Source organism: Lactuca serriola, chromosome 2 (assembly GCF_051521515.1).
Source record: "Lactuca serriola cultivar US96UC23 chromosome 2, Lser_US96UC23_V15, whole genome shotgun sequence".
In the NCBI taxonomy this organism is placed as follows: Eukaryota; Viridiplantae; Streptophyta; class Magnoliopsida; order Asterales; family Asteraceae; genus Lactuca; species Lactuca serriola.
In genome coordinates, this window is record NC_136409.1 from 195,307,209 (window position 1) to 195,320,207 (window position 12,999).

At 34.9% G+C, this 12,999-nt stretch overlaps 1 protein-coding gene across 4 annotated transcripts; it reads right to left on the reverse strand.

Annotated features, from left to right (window-relative positions):
- Window positions 1–1,675: 1,675 nt before the first annotated feature.
- Window positions 1,676–9,072, reverse strand: LOC145087962 (uncharacterized). Of its 4 annotated transcripts, none has more exons than XM_079026121.1 (25): window positions 8,753–9,072; window positions 7,492–8,136; window positions 7,293–7,417; window positions 7,098–7,192; window positions 6,798–7,013; window positions 6,618–6,705; window positions 6,478–6,529; window positions 6,221–6,286; window positions 5,864–5,985; window positions 5,702–5,772; window positions 5,389–5,583; window positions 5,261–5,302; window positions 4,999–5,106; window positions 4,819–4,908; window positions 4,631–4,706; window positions 4,360–4,456; window positions 4,125–4,194; window positions 3,523–3,699; window positions 3,279–3,401; window positions 3,056–3,139; window positions 2,764–2,948; window positions 2,553–2,691; window positions 2,350–2,409; window positions 2,183–2,260; window positions 1,676–2,076 (listed from the first exon to the last, which is right to left on the reverse strand). In XM_079026121.1, the coding sequence occupies exons 2-25, from the start codon at window positions 8,055–8,057 to the stop codon at window positions 1,969–1,971; spliced, it is 3,033 nt and encodes a 1,010-aa protein (XP_078882247.1). In that variant the 5' UTR covers window positions 8,058–8,136; window positions 8,753–9,072; the 3' UTR covers window positions 1,676–1,968. The 4 variants fall into 4 exon arrangements, with proteins under 4 accessions (XP_078882247.1, XP_078882248.1, XP_078882249.1 ...); XM_079026122.1 differs by having other exon boundaries at window positions 5,261–5,299; window positions 8,753–9,071; XM_079026123.1 differs by lacking the exon at window positions 6,221–6,286 and having other exon boundaries at window positions 8,753–9,071.
- Between the last annotated feature and the right edge of the window lie 3,927 nt (window positions 9,073–12,999).

Consider the following 12,999-nt stretch of genomic DNA (forward strand, 5'->3'; position numbering starts at 1 on the left):
GTCCAAGACTTGAATACCAAACTTCTTTATTACTTTCAATCTAAGTTTCCTTACACTAATCTTCTACATATGTAAAATTTAGTTACTATAGTGACTCCCTATTCATGTGTATGTAACAAGTGACCATAAGTTAAAGTTTCTTGCAAAATTATGCTCACTCTTCAAAGATTTTATCTGTAAAGTCTCTTCATCACTCATTCAGGATGCACATAACCTGAATGTGCAAGAACCCTTATAACATAAAACTAATTGTCTTTTCCTATCATTCTTTTAAACGAAGTTGGTACTCAATGGCCAAAACATAATTTCACAACATGGTTTCACTTGCCTTGAGTCCTTAAACCCCATACCAAGTACATGCTTTTTCTTTTTCCAATATAAAGATTCATTAAAAATGGCATATACCTAGTCTCACTTACCCTCATCAACTTCATCATTGTTAATGTTGAAGTCCTCTCCCTCTTGAGCAATTTACTCAGAAATTCTCCATTTGATGTTATGTTCATAAGTAATGTTTCCTCAGTATAATCAACATAAAGTTCACCCATATTAGCTACTTCTTCCTCATTTCCCCACCCATGATTCATGGATCACGTTCATTTTATTCATTGACTTCATTAGCAAACAATTCCTCTATTCTAACATCGATATGGTCCACATAGAGAGAAATTTTACCATTTGTTTCATAAGCATAAAAATTGAAAGATGCATAGTCTATATCATTTGCAATAGGAAGAATCTCATCCAACAATGTTTCATCTGGCACACAATAGTAAAGTTTATTGCACTATTCTTGCATGAAACGTTCAAGCCAGATCACACACTCAAAGTATGTCATACCAGCAAAATCATGATTGTCAATGGTAAAGGTGAAACCATTAGCATAAAAGGAGATCACAAACAAAAGCCCATCATAATTGAGCTCCCCCTTTGCATAAACTCCATCAGGATGTGGATTTGTCACGTTCACTGCTTAGATGCTTTTACACTTAAAAAACCCCTAGTTTTTTTTGTTTGTTCTACTTTTTTGTTTATGGAACAAACCGATGGAAGAAACTATACCACCTTTATATCGATACCTCATTTAAACGATGTCGAATTACTTACATGTCATTAAAAATATATATTTAGTATCATCAACTCAACAAAATTGGATGATTGCTTCACATTTCTCAAAATGGTTCAGTTGACACGTGAATTCATACATAAATGACCTATTGTGCAAAAACGAAATACATTAAGGACCTACTCAAGACGAAATTAATTAATTAATGTTCTCCAATGTCATTTTCCCATTTATTTGAACAAAAAAAAGAGAGAGAGAAGTTCGGAGAAAGACAGTGAAGAAGTGTTGAAGCTTCTTCTACAATGGGATAAGACTCAAGAGAATGTCAATGACATGAGAAGGTTGGGTCGAGTATTGGGGATGAAAGCCAATGGCCTGCTACAACCAAACTTCTTGCCAAGTATTGTTGTCAAATTGGGACTCATGTGATAGAGTCTGAATCGCCCAACAATGAATGAATGGTCAAGGCCGAGGTTTGTCTTGTCTTCCTTCTTAAATAAAATAAGACTTGCATTTATTTGTTTGTGTATTTATTATTCTCTAGATTCACATTCACTCTGAGAAAGAATCGCATTATCATGGGATTTTGAATGGGAAGATTTAGGCTACTTATGAAATAAATGGAAAATTTTATAAGGAATTATTAGTCTTCTCTTCATCGGGTGCTATCTATCTATCTATATCGTCTTTAACAGAGAGTGTAGTATTGACAAGATAGAATACATAAAATCATATCATATTTCCTTATGCAAGCAAGGCTCTCCTTATCTTCACCACAAGTACAAACAAACATTGTGTGTGTGTGTCTGCGGGACCTACCTACATTATCTTCCATCTTCCATCTTTGGCAAATGGCAAATGGCAATGCCCTAAAATGAAAATCTGTCATGTCATGTCATCCATCAAAACCCGAATGGTGATTTCCTCCTGCTTCCGCCTTCTCCATATTGCTCGTTCCATTTTCTGAGTTCATTCATGCTTGTTGCATCATAAGCAACAGATGGGCCCACCTATAAATATAAATATAAATATATATATCATCCAACAATTTTAAGTTTATAAGCAACCGAAAAGACAATGGAAGTGAAGTGTTTTTTGAGTTGTTGGAAAGTGTACCTTGGCTTTGGATTGAATAAAATCATCCAAATTAAGCGCTCTTAATGCTGCTGCTGGAGTTGTGTCGTGTTTCTTTCCCTGTGAAATGGGAATGGGATTGATGTATAAACAAAAACATATACAGGACTACAATGAGTTAGTTATAAAGCTGAAAGAAAAAAGCTTACTTTCTTTTCTTCATCTAAAAGTTCTTGAACGGGTCTATATGCCGCAGCAATACACAGATTCTGCACAAAACAAAAAAAAAAAAGCATAACAAAGTCAAATTATCAGATGCGCCCCCCATTCCCATTGTTTATTTTCTCAAGTATTTTTTAAGCATCATATCATATCATATTATAATACAGATGAGATTTAGATGATTGATTACCTTCAAATCACTCCCGGAGTATCCTTCAGTTGCATTTGCAAGAGCTCTGATATCAAAACCAGGTGCTACATTCTCTTGGGCAAGAAATATTTTCAGTATCTTCAGTCTATTATCCGCATCTGGCAGGTCCACATATATCCTAAAAACAAAACCCAATCAATATAAGCAAACATTACATTAAATTGTAAAAATATGGTATGTTAAATGTTACCTTCTTGGTAATCTACGGATGACAGCATCATCAAGATCAAAGGGTCGATTTGTGGCCCCAAGAATGAGAATCCTCTGACTGTCTTTTGATCTCAGTCCATCCCATGCTGCCATGAACTCGTTCCTCATTCTTCGAGTTGCCTCATGCTCAAACCCCCCTCCACGCGCTCCAAGCAGACTGTCTACCTGTTTGTTTGTTGTTCAACATCCACACCCACCAAATAATGTTAAAAAAGAAAAAAACTAAACTGAAACATAAGGATCATGTTATTGATTTGAAAAATAAACATGACCTCATCAACAAAAACAATAACAGGGGCCAACTTGCTGGCAAAGGAGAAGAGGGCCTTTGTAAGCTTTTCCGCATCACCAAACCACTGCGCATACATACATACAACAATAAATATCAGAAAAACAGGAGCCAATCATTCCCACCAGAGAAGGAAAAATATGACTTGGTAATTTGGTATTTATTTATGGATTGGGTGGAAATGCAAGTAGAGTAGAGTAGAGTACCTTGGATGTAAGTGTGGAACCAGTTATGCTGATAAAGTTAGCTCCTGCTTCAGTTGCAAGTGCTTTTGCAAGAAGTGTTTTCCCAGTTCCAGGAGGCCCGAAAAGCAATATTCCTTTGCAAGGCTGGTAAGGTTGACGACAACAACAAAAAATCATAAAAAAATAAAGGAATGCTTTTTTTGTTAGCTGCCTACACAAAGTCAACAGCCATTCAAAAGATAAAATAAAATAAAAAAATACGGACCCTGAGTAGATTTCCACGAGAGAAAAGCTCGGGTCTTTTCATTGGAAGAATGGCAAGTTCATGCAATGCAGTTTTCACATCCTCAAGGGCACCAATGTCATCAAACTTTATACCGATTTCACCCGGAGGCACCACTGCTGAAATGAAGTTGCTCTCATACTCATCCTTTGCAAGGTTCTGTGGCATTCATACATTCATTCGTGTTTCTTATATAACATATATGTTCAAAATTATATTTATATTGTGTATGAATGATACAAGAAAGATTTTGTGTAGTGATCAAAAATCAGATAGATCTCATCTGTATCTGTATATAAGCTGCTTACTTTATTTATAACTGGCAAACAGCATTCTTAATTGAAATAATGACCACATGATGATGCCATTTATCTGATGGTTATTGAAATAATTTTATAATACTTGAATATGGGATAAGATCACACAGCAAGCAACAGATAAAAAGTACATTGTTATGTTATGATCTTATCCTTTAAAAACACACACCATGCTTATAACTATTCTATTGTCATGAAAAGCATATAAAAAGGCCTTCTAAAAGCATTTATACATTTAATCAAGATGAAATAAAGCAAAGAACAAACCTTTAGGTTTTGTGCAGGCTTCTTGGAGATCAATTCCTGCTCCGTTAGTCTCATAATTGCAATTTCAAGGCTTCATGTTTCAAAAGATAAGTCAGTTAAATAAAGTGAGCTGATTAATTTAGCCAAATACTGTTTCAGTTTTCAACTTTACTTTGTGGTCCCCAGTCCCACATCATTAGTCAATGCCCACAAAATGTAAGTCAGAAATGAAACTAATCAAAAGCACCTACAATACCTTTCACGGGGCAAATTTAATCTATCAGACTTGACAGACGGAAGATCACAAGTGGACAGATAATGATTTTTAGCCCAACCAACAACATTCTCAGCTTCTACAAAAAAAAACACAACAGAATTTCAATATAAGTGTTTCTTTTTGACTTATTGCAGAGAGAACAACTTAATAAAGAAAGTCAAGGAAATGAGGCTTTCTCCATTTAGCCCCAACTTTTTCCCTACATCACTTACTGGAAGAAAAAAAGAAAAGAAAAAGAAACAGGTCTTACTCTTTGTTGTCAGTATCACTCCATCAGTATTTACATGCAAGAGGTCCACACAAGAGAGTTCATTTTCCTCAAGAACCTGAAACAGATTTGTAGTTTAAATACCCATAAACAGAAAACACTAATAAAAAAAAACAAGTAACGCATGCATGAAATTATCACATTAAAAAAGAGAGAAAAGATGTATATACCTTATGCAATTCATTTATATTGCTCCTTGATATCACAATCCGTCTGTCTTCATCAATTTGTTTATTAAACACTCTAAGTGGATCTTCCTCCTGGAATGAAAAAGACCAAGAATAATAAACGAGTCTGTAACTGTAAATCTGTTAAATGGAATTCTACTAAGCTTCCAGTTTGTTAATTACCTTTGGAGGATGCAAAGACATGATATTAGTGAATATCTTGTATATATCATTGTCCTCTGGCCTTCTCGTTGGCTTTAGTCCCTCAGTAAGTCGCTTTAAAGAGAGAGGCTGAATAAGAATACAAGTTCCAATTGCAGTTAATGAATGTCAACTCATAAAATGTTGCATCTTTTGGTCCCAAAAATGAAATGTCATTGCATAGAATATATAATCTGTTTTGAATAAAATAAGTGATAACACAGAGTATTCTGAGAAAATATACCAGTTTTGCAAGGCGACCTAAATTTGGAAGGATCATAGTCTGCTAACAAAACAAAAGCATTACCAAATCTTTTTAGTATGAAAGATATAAGAAAGGCAAGAAACATGACAAGAGAAAACAAAACTTACAAATTTCTCTTTCTCTTTTGATCCAGTAGCAACTTTATTTTGCCCACATATAAAAACAACGGGGCCCGATATCTGGTCAAACATTTCCTGAAGCCTATTCACAAATTCTTTTCGGTTTGACTTAGAAACAGCTCGTGACAACCATAAAGATGAGTCTGGGAAATACACAATAAGAGGTTGCACAGACTTCAACACCTGCAGCCAATCATAATAAGATAATTAACAAACAAACAAACAAAATACTTGTTTTACTTGTCATTTTTTATGTTATAATGAACATAGTCTGAACTATAGAAAGAAGCATGTATGCAACCTCAGATAATGCCTGCATTGCAATATAACAGTCTTCAGCTTCAGTATCAAAATCACGCTCAACATGCTTAACTGCATATAAACAACATTTACATTTTCATTTTCATCTTCATCTTCATTATAGCATTCAATAATGTTGTTAGATATACAAAAAGAAAATTACCAAGAAGCCAATATATTGATGGTTTTGCAGATTGATCATTGTCTTCTGTGCTATCAAGGATAACTGCAACTCTTTCCCCACTAATCTCATAAATCTCCCCACGTTGACCAGTGCCTAAAGGTCTGAAAAAGAAAATAAAAATCACCAGATGTAAAATTAACACCAATAACTCTATTTGTAAAAAATTTAAGTTTTATAACTACGTTCACAATCATAAACAAGCAAAACCAAAAGCAAATCAAGAAAGAACGAAAGATTTAAGTACATGAAACTATTGGAAAATTGATATACGTACATTTATCAATAGTTGTTTTTCTTTTAATTTTTATTATTATTTCATACAACTTACCAACCCACCTGCGTGAAATAACGGTATATGCATTTGTGGGACCATCAGACGTTGCTATCGACCCCAATTTTATCCTGTGATGCATTCAACTACTAATTGAACATAAAGTAATTACAGCAACTAGGGTTTCAAATTTCAATACTTGAGTTGATTTTAATGTATTCAAGAAACTTAACACAGCAAGCAATAGCAAATAAAGTAATTGCATTTGCAGCAACTAATTGGGAGAGAGATAACTGAAAAAGAAGAAGAAGAAGACAATAACCTGTTATCTTCTTCCACATGGACAGAAGGCCCAACATACTTCACACGATCCCCTGGTTGAACCATATGAAAAATAAATTAGGTGTTACCAAACAAAAAATGAATTTATAATTAATTACTTAATAGAAAATGAAAATCTACCTTTCTTTAATGGCTCCTTTGTGTCCTCAGAACACTCGGTGTCCTGTTTTGATGATTCAGGAGGAATCTCCCCAACAACAGCAATGTTCTGTTATAGAATATAGATAGAAGTGTGAAATGAAGTTTTTGAAAAAGGTAATTAACTAATTACAAATGTACCCTTGTTATGTAAGGTCTTACTTTTGTAAAATCTTCAAGGTTCCCAGGAACAAGTTTCTTCAAGGCTTCAGCTGCACGAGCTTCAACATCTTCATCATCTGACCCTGGCTCACCACTGCTAGTCCACTCTTCTTCATTGCTTGCTTCATCATCAACTTCTGATTCTGATGTCATCTCTTCACCTGATTCACCATGTTCATCATCTGACTCGTTTTCAGAGTTATCTTCACCAAAATCCTGCAACAATTAACATTTAACCACCACAACCACAATCATTTCAAGAATCCAAAAGGTAGAAAACAATTGCACATCTAAACTTACATAAGGAGCTAAAACACTGCTGTCAAGAATCAATAATGGAACTTGTAAGTCGCGTGCAAGTGCTCTGATGAATCTTTCTCTATAAAGCTCAGTGCCTGCATTGCATCATCACAATCGTTAATCATTCTTACACTCGGTAACTAAAGTTTTTTTTTAAATTTAACCCAAATTTGCCCTTTTTCAATTCATTCATACCTGGTACACTCTGGAGCAGTATTCTCCCACTTGAAGAATCTAGACGTGAACCATATGTTGTGGTAAATTTCTTGTTTTTCAAATGAGAAGCAGCACATTCAACTAAAAGATTCTTGGAATGTTCACTGTGATAAGATGAAAAAAGTAAGAACTTTGAAAGTAAAAGAACAATGTAATAATACAATATCTTGAAGCTTACTGTATATAGTAAGGAAATGAATCCCATGAGACAGTTTGTTTCTCCCATGGAATAATCCTTCGTAAGAACTCGTTCTTGAATCTTTGTCTTTTAGTTAAAAAGGGTGATTCTTTTCTTTTACTTTCAATAGCCAATTTCTCGTTAATAAGCCATTCCTTTTGATCTTGTTCACCTAAACGAGCATGTGCATCATGGTGATTCACATCCTCCTTGATATTTTCTTTTCCGATACTACCCTTATCAGACTTCAATGTGTCTTTCAAGGGCACGTGTTTATCTTCACTTGAGTTTCTTCCATCACCCTCTGAGCTATAAAATCGAAAAGAACCACTAGAATTTGTGTATGAGCCTGCAAGTAATCTTGGAGAAGAAGAGCTGGAAAACTTTGAAGGGTTTGAAAGATATCTTCTGATAATACTATTCCCAGAAAACTGATTTGTTACAAGAGTTTGTCGGGTTAAAGATCGATAACAGGTTTTCTCACAATAATTTGAACCTGTCAAATACTTGTATGGTTGAACCATGAGGTCCCATCTTTTATTCTTGTACTTTAGTATTGAATTCATTAGAGCCTCTCACGTTTTGTGTAGATTACAATAATGGCAATGGGTTCCACGATATTCTTATTAACTCGGATCTCACTTCCTAAAAAAGGGGCACCAAAGAAACAAAACAAAAGTAAGATATCAATTCCAAAAGTACCACATAAAGTTTCATATTATAAGTGTCTAGAACACCAAGCTGTTCATATATAAAACTATATGTATTCCAAAATTCACATATATTTATACCAAAACCACAGCCTTCCATAACTCAATTCACAATCACATTACAACTGGGATAGTAACTGAAGCACATCTAAACAAAACGAAAATGTGACACTGAGTTTAACAGATGCATAAACGGATAAACCTAACATTCAACCCGATACCATATCTTATGCTTATGGGTCTTTAGTTAATCTCCAACTCCTCAGAGAAGACCATGAATGTCCAATGGGCTCGTTTGTTAGCTTCAAATCTTCGATAGATTTGTTTTTGTTGCATATTATAAAATAGGATTTCCGTTAAAGGATAAACAGTGCATTCTCAAGCTAGAAAACCGAAACATGCATGTCAGTTATAAACATTTCTATCGTTCTAGGAATGGAGGTAAACTTTAATTAACATATGACAATGACATCCTAAAAGAAAAAGGGGGAAAGAGCAAACATGATATTTGAATCAATAGTAAGTCTATCAGATACGAAAAATAAACAGACCTTTAATTCATCTACCTACGCTGCAAAAGAAGTAAGACAATCTCAACTCAAAGACGAAACTGTGTTGCCATTGAAATAGACAGAGGGAGGGAGGGAGGGTCATTATTGAGAAAGGGATAAAGGGATCTGGGTGTCTTCAGTATCGGAAGGAAAAGGGGGTGAAATCGATTGCGTTGATTGATTTTAACCTAAGGAGACATTGGTTCACCGTTGTTCCAAACAGCAAAAGGTAGGGGAGGCGTTAGTGTTATGGGTTGTGGCGCAAGTCTTGGTGGCGGGCGAAACTAGAGGAGTGTTTGTGGATTACTTTTCTAAGGCAAAATTACACAATAACAATAGGGTTACTTTTGAAAGATCGAGAGATGCTCTCTCTAGATCAATCCAAAATCTGAATATTACATTTTTCTTTTAAATTAAATAGTTACCATCAAACAAAATTTCATAAATGGTTGTTATGGTTTTGGTATCAAAAAGTGGTATTTTTACAAATGGTCCCCTTCTCATTGTCTTCTTGATCGACGCCTCAACAAAGCTCCGCCCTTAATCGTAGTGCAAATCACTCACAAACTCACAATCCCTTCGAAAATCAAGCATAACAAAAATCTCATAACTCAGTGTATCAACATCATCTGACCTAATAAATTTCCAACACCAATTCAATTTGATATCGGTTTCAATAAATTTAACTATCAATTTCAAGAAACGTCAAATAACCTGACCCAATAAATTATCAAATCTCTTCGATACTTATTCGATTTGATATCAATTCTTTGAAACTCGGTGTATCAACACCATAAGGGAGTTGTTTTCTTTTAATCAAACTCTTGGGCTTGATAATACCATATGTATGTTATGGGGACGTCAACATGGAGCGAAGAAAGGCTAGACGTTTTTCAGAATGGATTGAACAAGGGTCCGTATGAGTTTGGCGTCGATGACGAATTTTAGGACACCCTTGGTTGTGGTGTGTAACGTCGTGATTTTTACTCCAAAATTTTTCTTTTTATTTAACATTTTTAACAGAAAATGCAACGAAAATCTTTTATAAAATTCACTTTAAATAAACCACGCGTTACCATCTTTTAGAAACAACCCAGTTAAAACCGTTTAAGTTTATGAAAACCATTATTGAACAAAAAGTAACAACCAAAACATGTCCAAGTGGTATCGTTTAAGTAATATTAAACTACCCTAAAGATAAACGCTCCCAACCTACTCAATCCATGCTCCTAAGTTACATGTACCGAGCCAAAGGCACAAGCTACAAGAAACAAGTGTCAACTCCTGCTGAGTGAGTTAATATAAGTTGCATATAGTCGTATGGAAAACGTACAATTCCTAGACGGGTCAACAATTTAGTTTATGACATAGCAACGTTGAGCAACAAATATTCCTTACTCACATATACAATACATATAACAACAAATTCATCACGTACCACCAAAAGCATAACATATCACCAAAAACAAAATATATCACCAAAAGCATCACATATCACCAAAAGCATCACACATATCACCATAAGCATATCACCAAAAGCATCATATGATAGGCATGAATCTCTACGCACATCCTTGTTAGATTAGGTGTCTAAGCCCATAACTATATTTGGTATGTACTTGATTTGATTATGAGCATAGTCCTTTTGGGTTGCCTTCACTCATGCAGCTTGACAGGATGACAAGTGGAGAGAGAGTAAGATTTATTATATGAATAAAAAATTAGTACTCAGAATGATTTTATTAATATATTATTTGGAAATCATATTGTTAATTAGTAATTAATCAGAAATTAATCTAGTATTAATTTTGGGATTAAAGGAACTAATTAATAATCGAGGGACTGTTCTGCAAATCATTAATGTTGCAGAATTGGGTTGATGGACTCCATAGAGTGGAGTGGACAAAATCCTAAGAGGGAAGCACTATAGATTTCATCCAAGGGCTTTAAGGAGGGAGTCCATGGGCTACTTGGTGCCTAAGTAATGTATTAGGGTTTCCACCTGAAAACCTTAGCAGCCACAGCTATATAAAGACCCTCATACATGATGAAATCAGTCTTAAGCTTTAAGAAACCCTAAGGTGGTCGATTTTCTAGCATCTATCCTCTCATCCTTTGCATTGAGTGTTTGTGACTCCATTAGAGGTGCAACACTTGGGGAACTAAAGCTTTCAAAGGTCAAGGATCTTCAAGGTGTGCTTGTTATTGCTACATAACAAGTGAGGTAATCATCAAACCCTAATGTTCATATGATTTTCGAATTGTGTATGCTAGTTTTAGGGTTCATTGCTTTGGTATTCAATTTGCACGTTCAATAGAGAAAAACTTAGATAAAAACAATTAGGGTTGCATGTACACCATAGGAATGTTGTAGTGCTCAAAACTCATCAGTGGTATCAGAGCCTATGATGTTTTTTCAATTGAATTGATGCAAGAGTGAATTGTTCAAAGCTGAAAAAAAATGTTTTTTGCTTTCTGACTTACGGACTCGACGAGTTCAGTTCTAGAACTCAACGAGTAGGGATGTCAAAAAGTCTCGTGGGACCCCGTTCCCGTGGGGTCCCCGCCCCGTTTGGGGGAATTTTTTTAAAAAAATCGGGGCCGGAGGCGAGGTTAACCCACATTTTAATTTTGGGGGCGGGGGCAGGGGTGGGCAATCTCATCCCGAAACCCCCATGGGGACCCCGTTAATAAATTAAACATATATTTACATATATTAATTATATAAATATAATAAAAAAAATAACATTATTTTGAGCTTCCAAAACTCATCAAAAAAGATGTTTTTAAGTTTTAGTATAATGTTTTTAAGATTCCATAACTTTTTTATTTTTAACATGTAAAATTCTGCTATAAATAATTATTTGTTACCTAAAAAATATCTTCTTTTAGCCCAAAAAAAGTCAGCCCAAAATCAATCGGGGGCGGGGGCGGGGGTAATAAAGGGGATTCGGGGACGGGGGCAGGGGTTGGAAGGCTAAGCATTTCGGGGGTGGGGGCGGGGACGGGGGAACATGGAAATTTTGGGAGCGGGGTGGGGGATGCACTCCCTGTCCCGTTTGCCCCGATTACATCCCTATCAACGAGTTGGCCCTACTCGACGAGTGCAGTACCAAAAACTTGACGAGTAGGCCTGTCAGATCCCAGATTTTTCGATTTTTGATCGGATTTTGATTTGGATAATTACCATAACTCGTTTTTAATACCTAAATTCAATTTTTTTATTGGTATGAGATATCCTTATCAAAATTTGAAGTTTTGGTTAAATATGGATAATATAAGATTATTTTGATTCAAATATTTGACCTAGTAATTTTGAAAAAGTTTTAAATTACACCCTTTTGGTTTTATAGTTTAAATTTGAAATTAAAAGTTTTAGTTTTGGAAATTTAAATAGTTAAACTCAAGTATTTTGAAAAGCTTCAATAGTGCACCTCGTGGTTTTATACTTTAAAATTTGATTAAATAGTTTTAATTTTGAAATCTTAAATTTAGAACCTTGCTATTTTGAATAGTTTAATTTACCCCTTATAGATTTTATTAAATTAATTAAGCGTCTAATTAAAAGAGAAAACTAATAAATCCATAATAATATGGTTTAAATTTAACTAAAGTAAAAGTCTCAATAATAACTCATAACACAAATAAGTAAGGGTATTTTGGGAAATCACCGTTCGGGCTCTGGCTGATTGTACACACTGTTCCTTCTCGTTTTCTCTTAGAAACTCTTGTTCGTTTTAGAAAAATCATTTCTTTTGAAATTTTTTCTCAAATCCTCATTTTGAGTCCAGACATACTCGAAGGTGTATCTGAATCCCTCAAACCAAGGCTTTGATACCAACTTGTAACACCGAAAATTTTCAAACAAAATTTTCATTTAAAATCACATAATTCTCGTAACGCATTTCACCAAAAATCTCATTTATTAAATTTACAACTCATAACTCCATAATTGTTTGATTAAAATACAGGATTCTCAAAACATAACTCTTTTACTGGTGTGTACAATCAAGTCGGTGCCTTCCCGCGATCCTAAGAAAAACCTGAAACACATAACACATAACATGGTAAGAACGAAGCTTAGTGAGTTCCCCAAAATACCACACACAGCTCATTAGCCACTCGAGGCTATAACATAGTAAGACCCTCTGGTCAATGTGTCTCAGTGGGACCCTCCGGTCCCATAACTCGGGTGGACCCTCCGGTCTTAACTCAGTAAGCACAAAATAATACATAGCATAAATCAC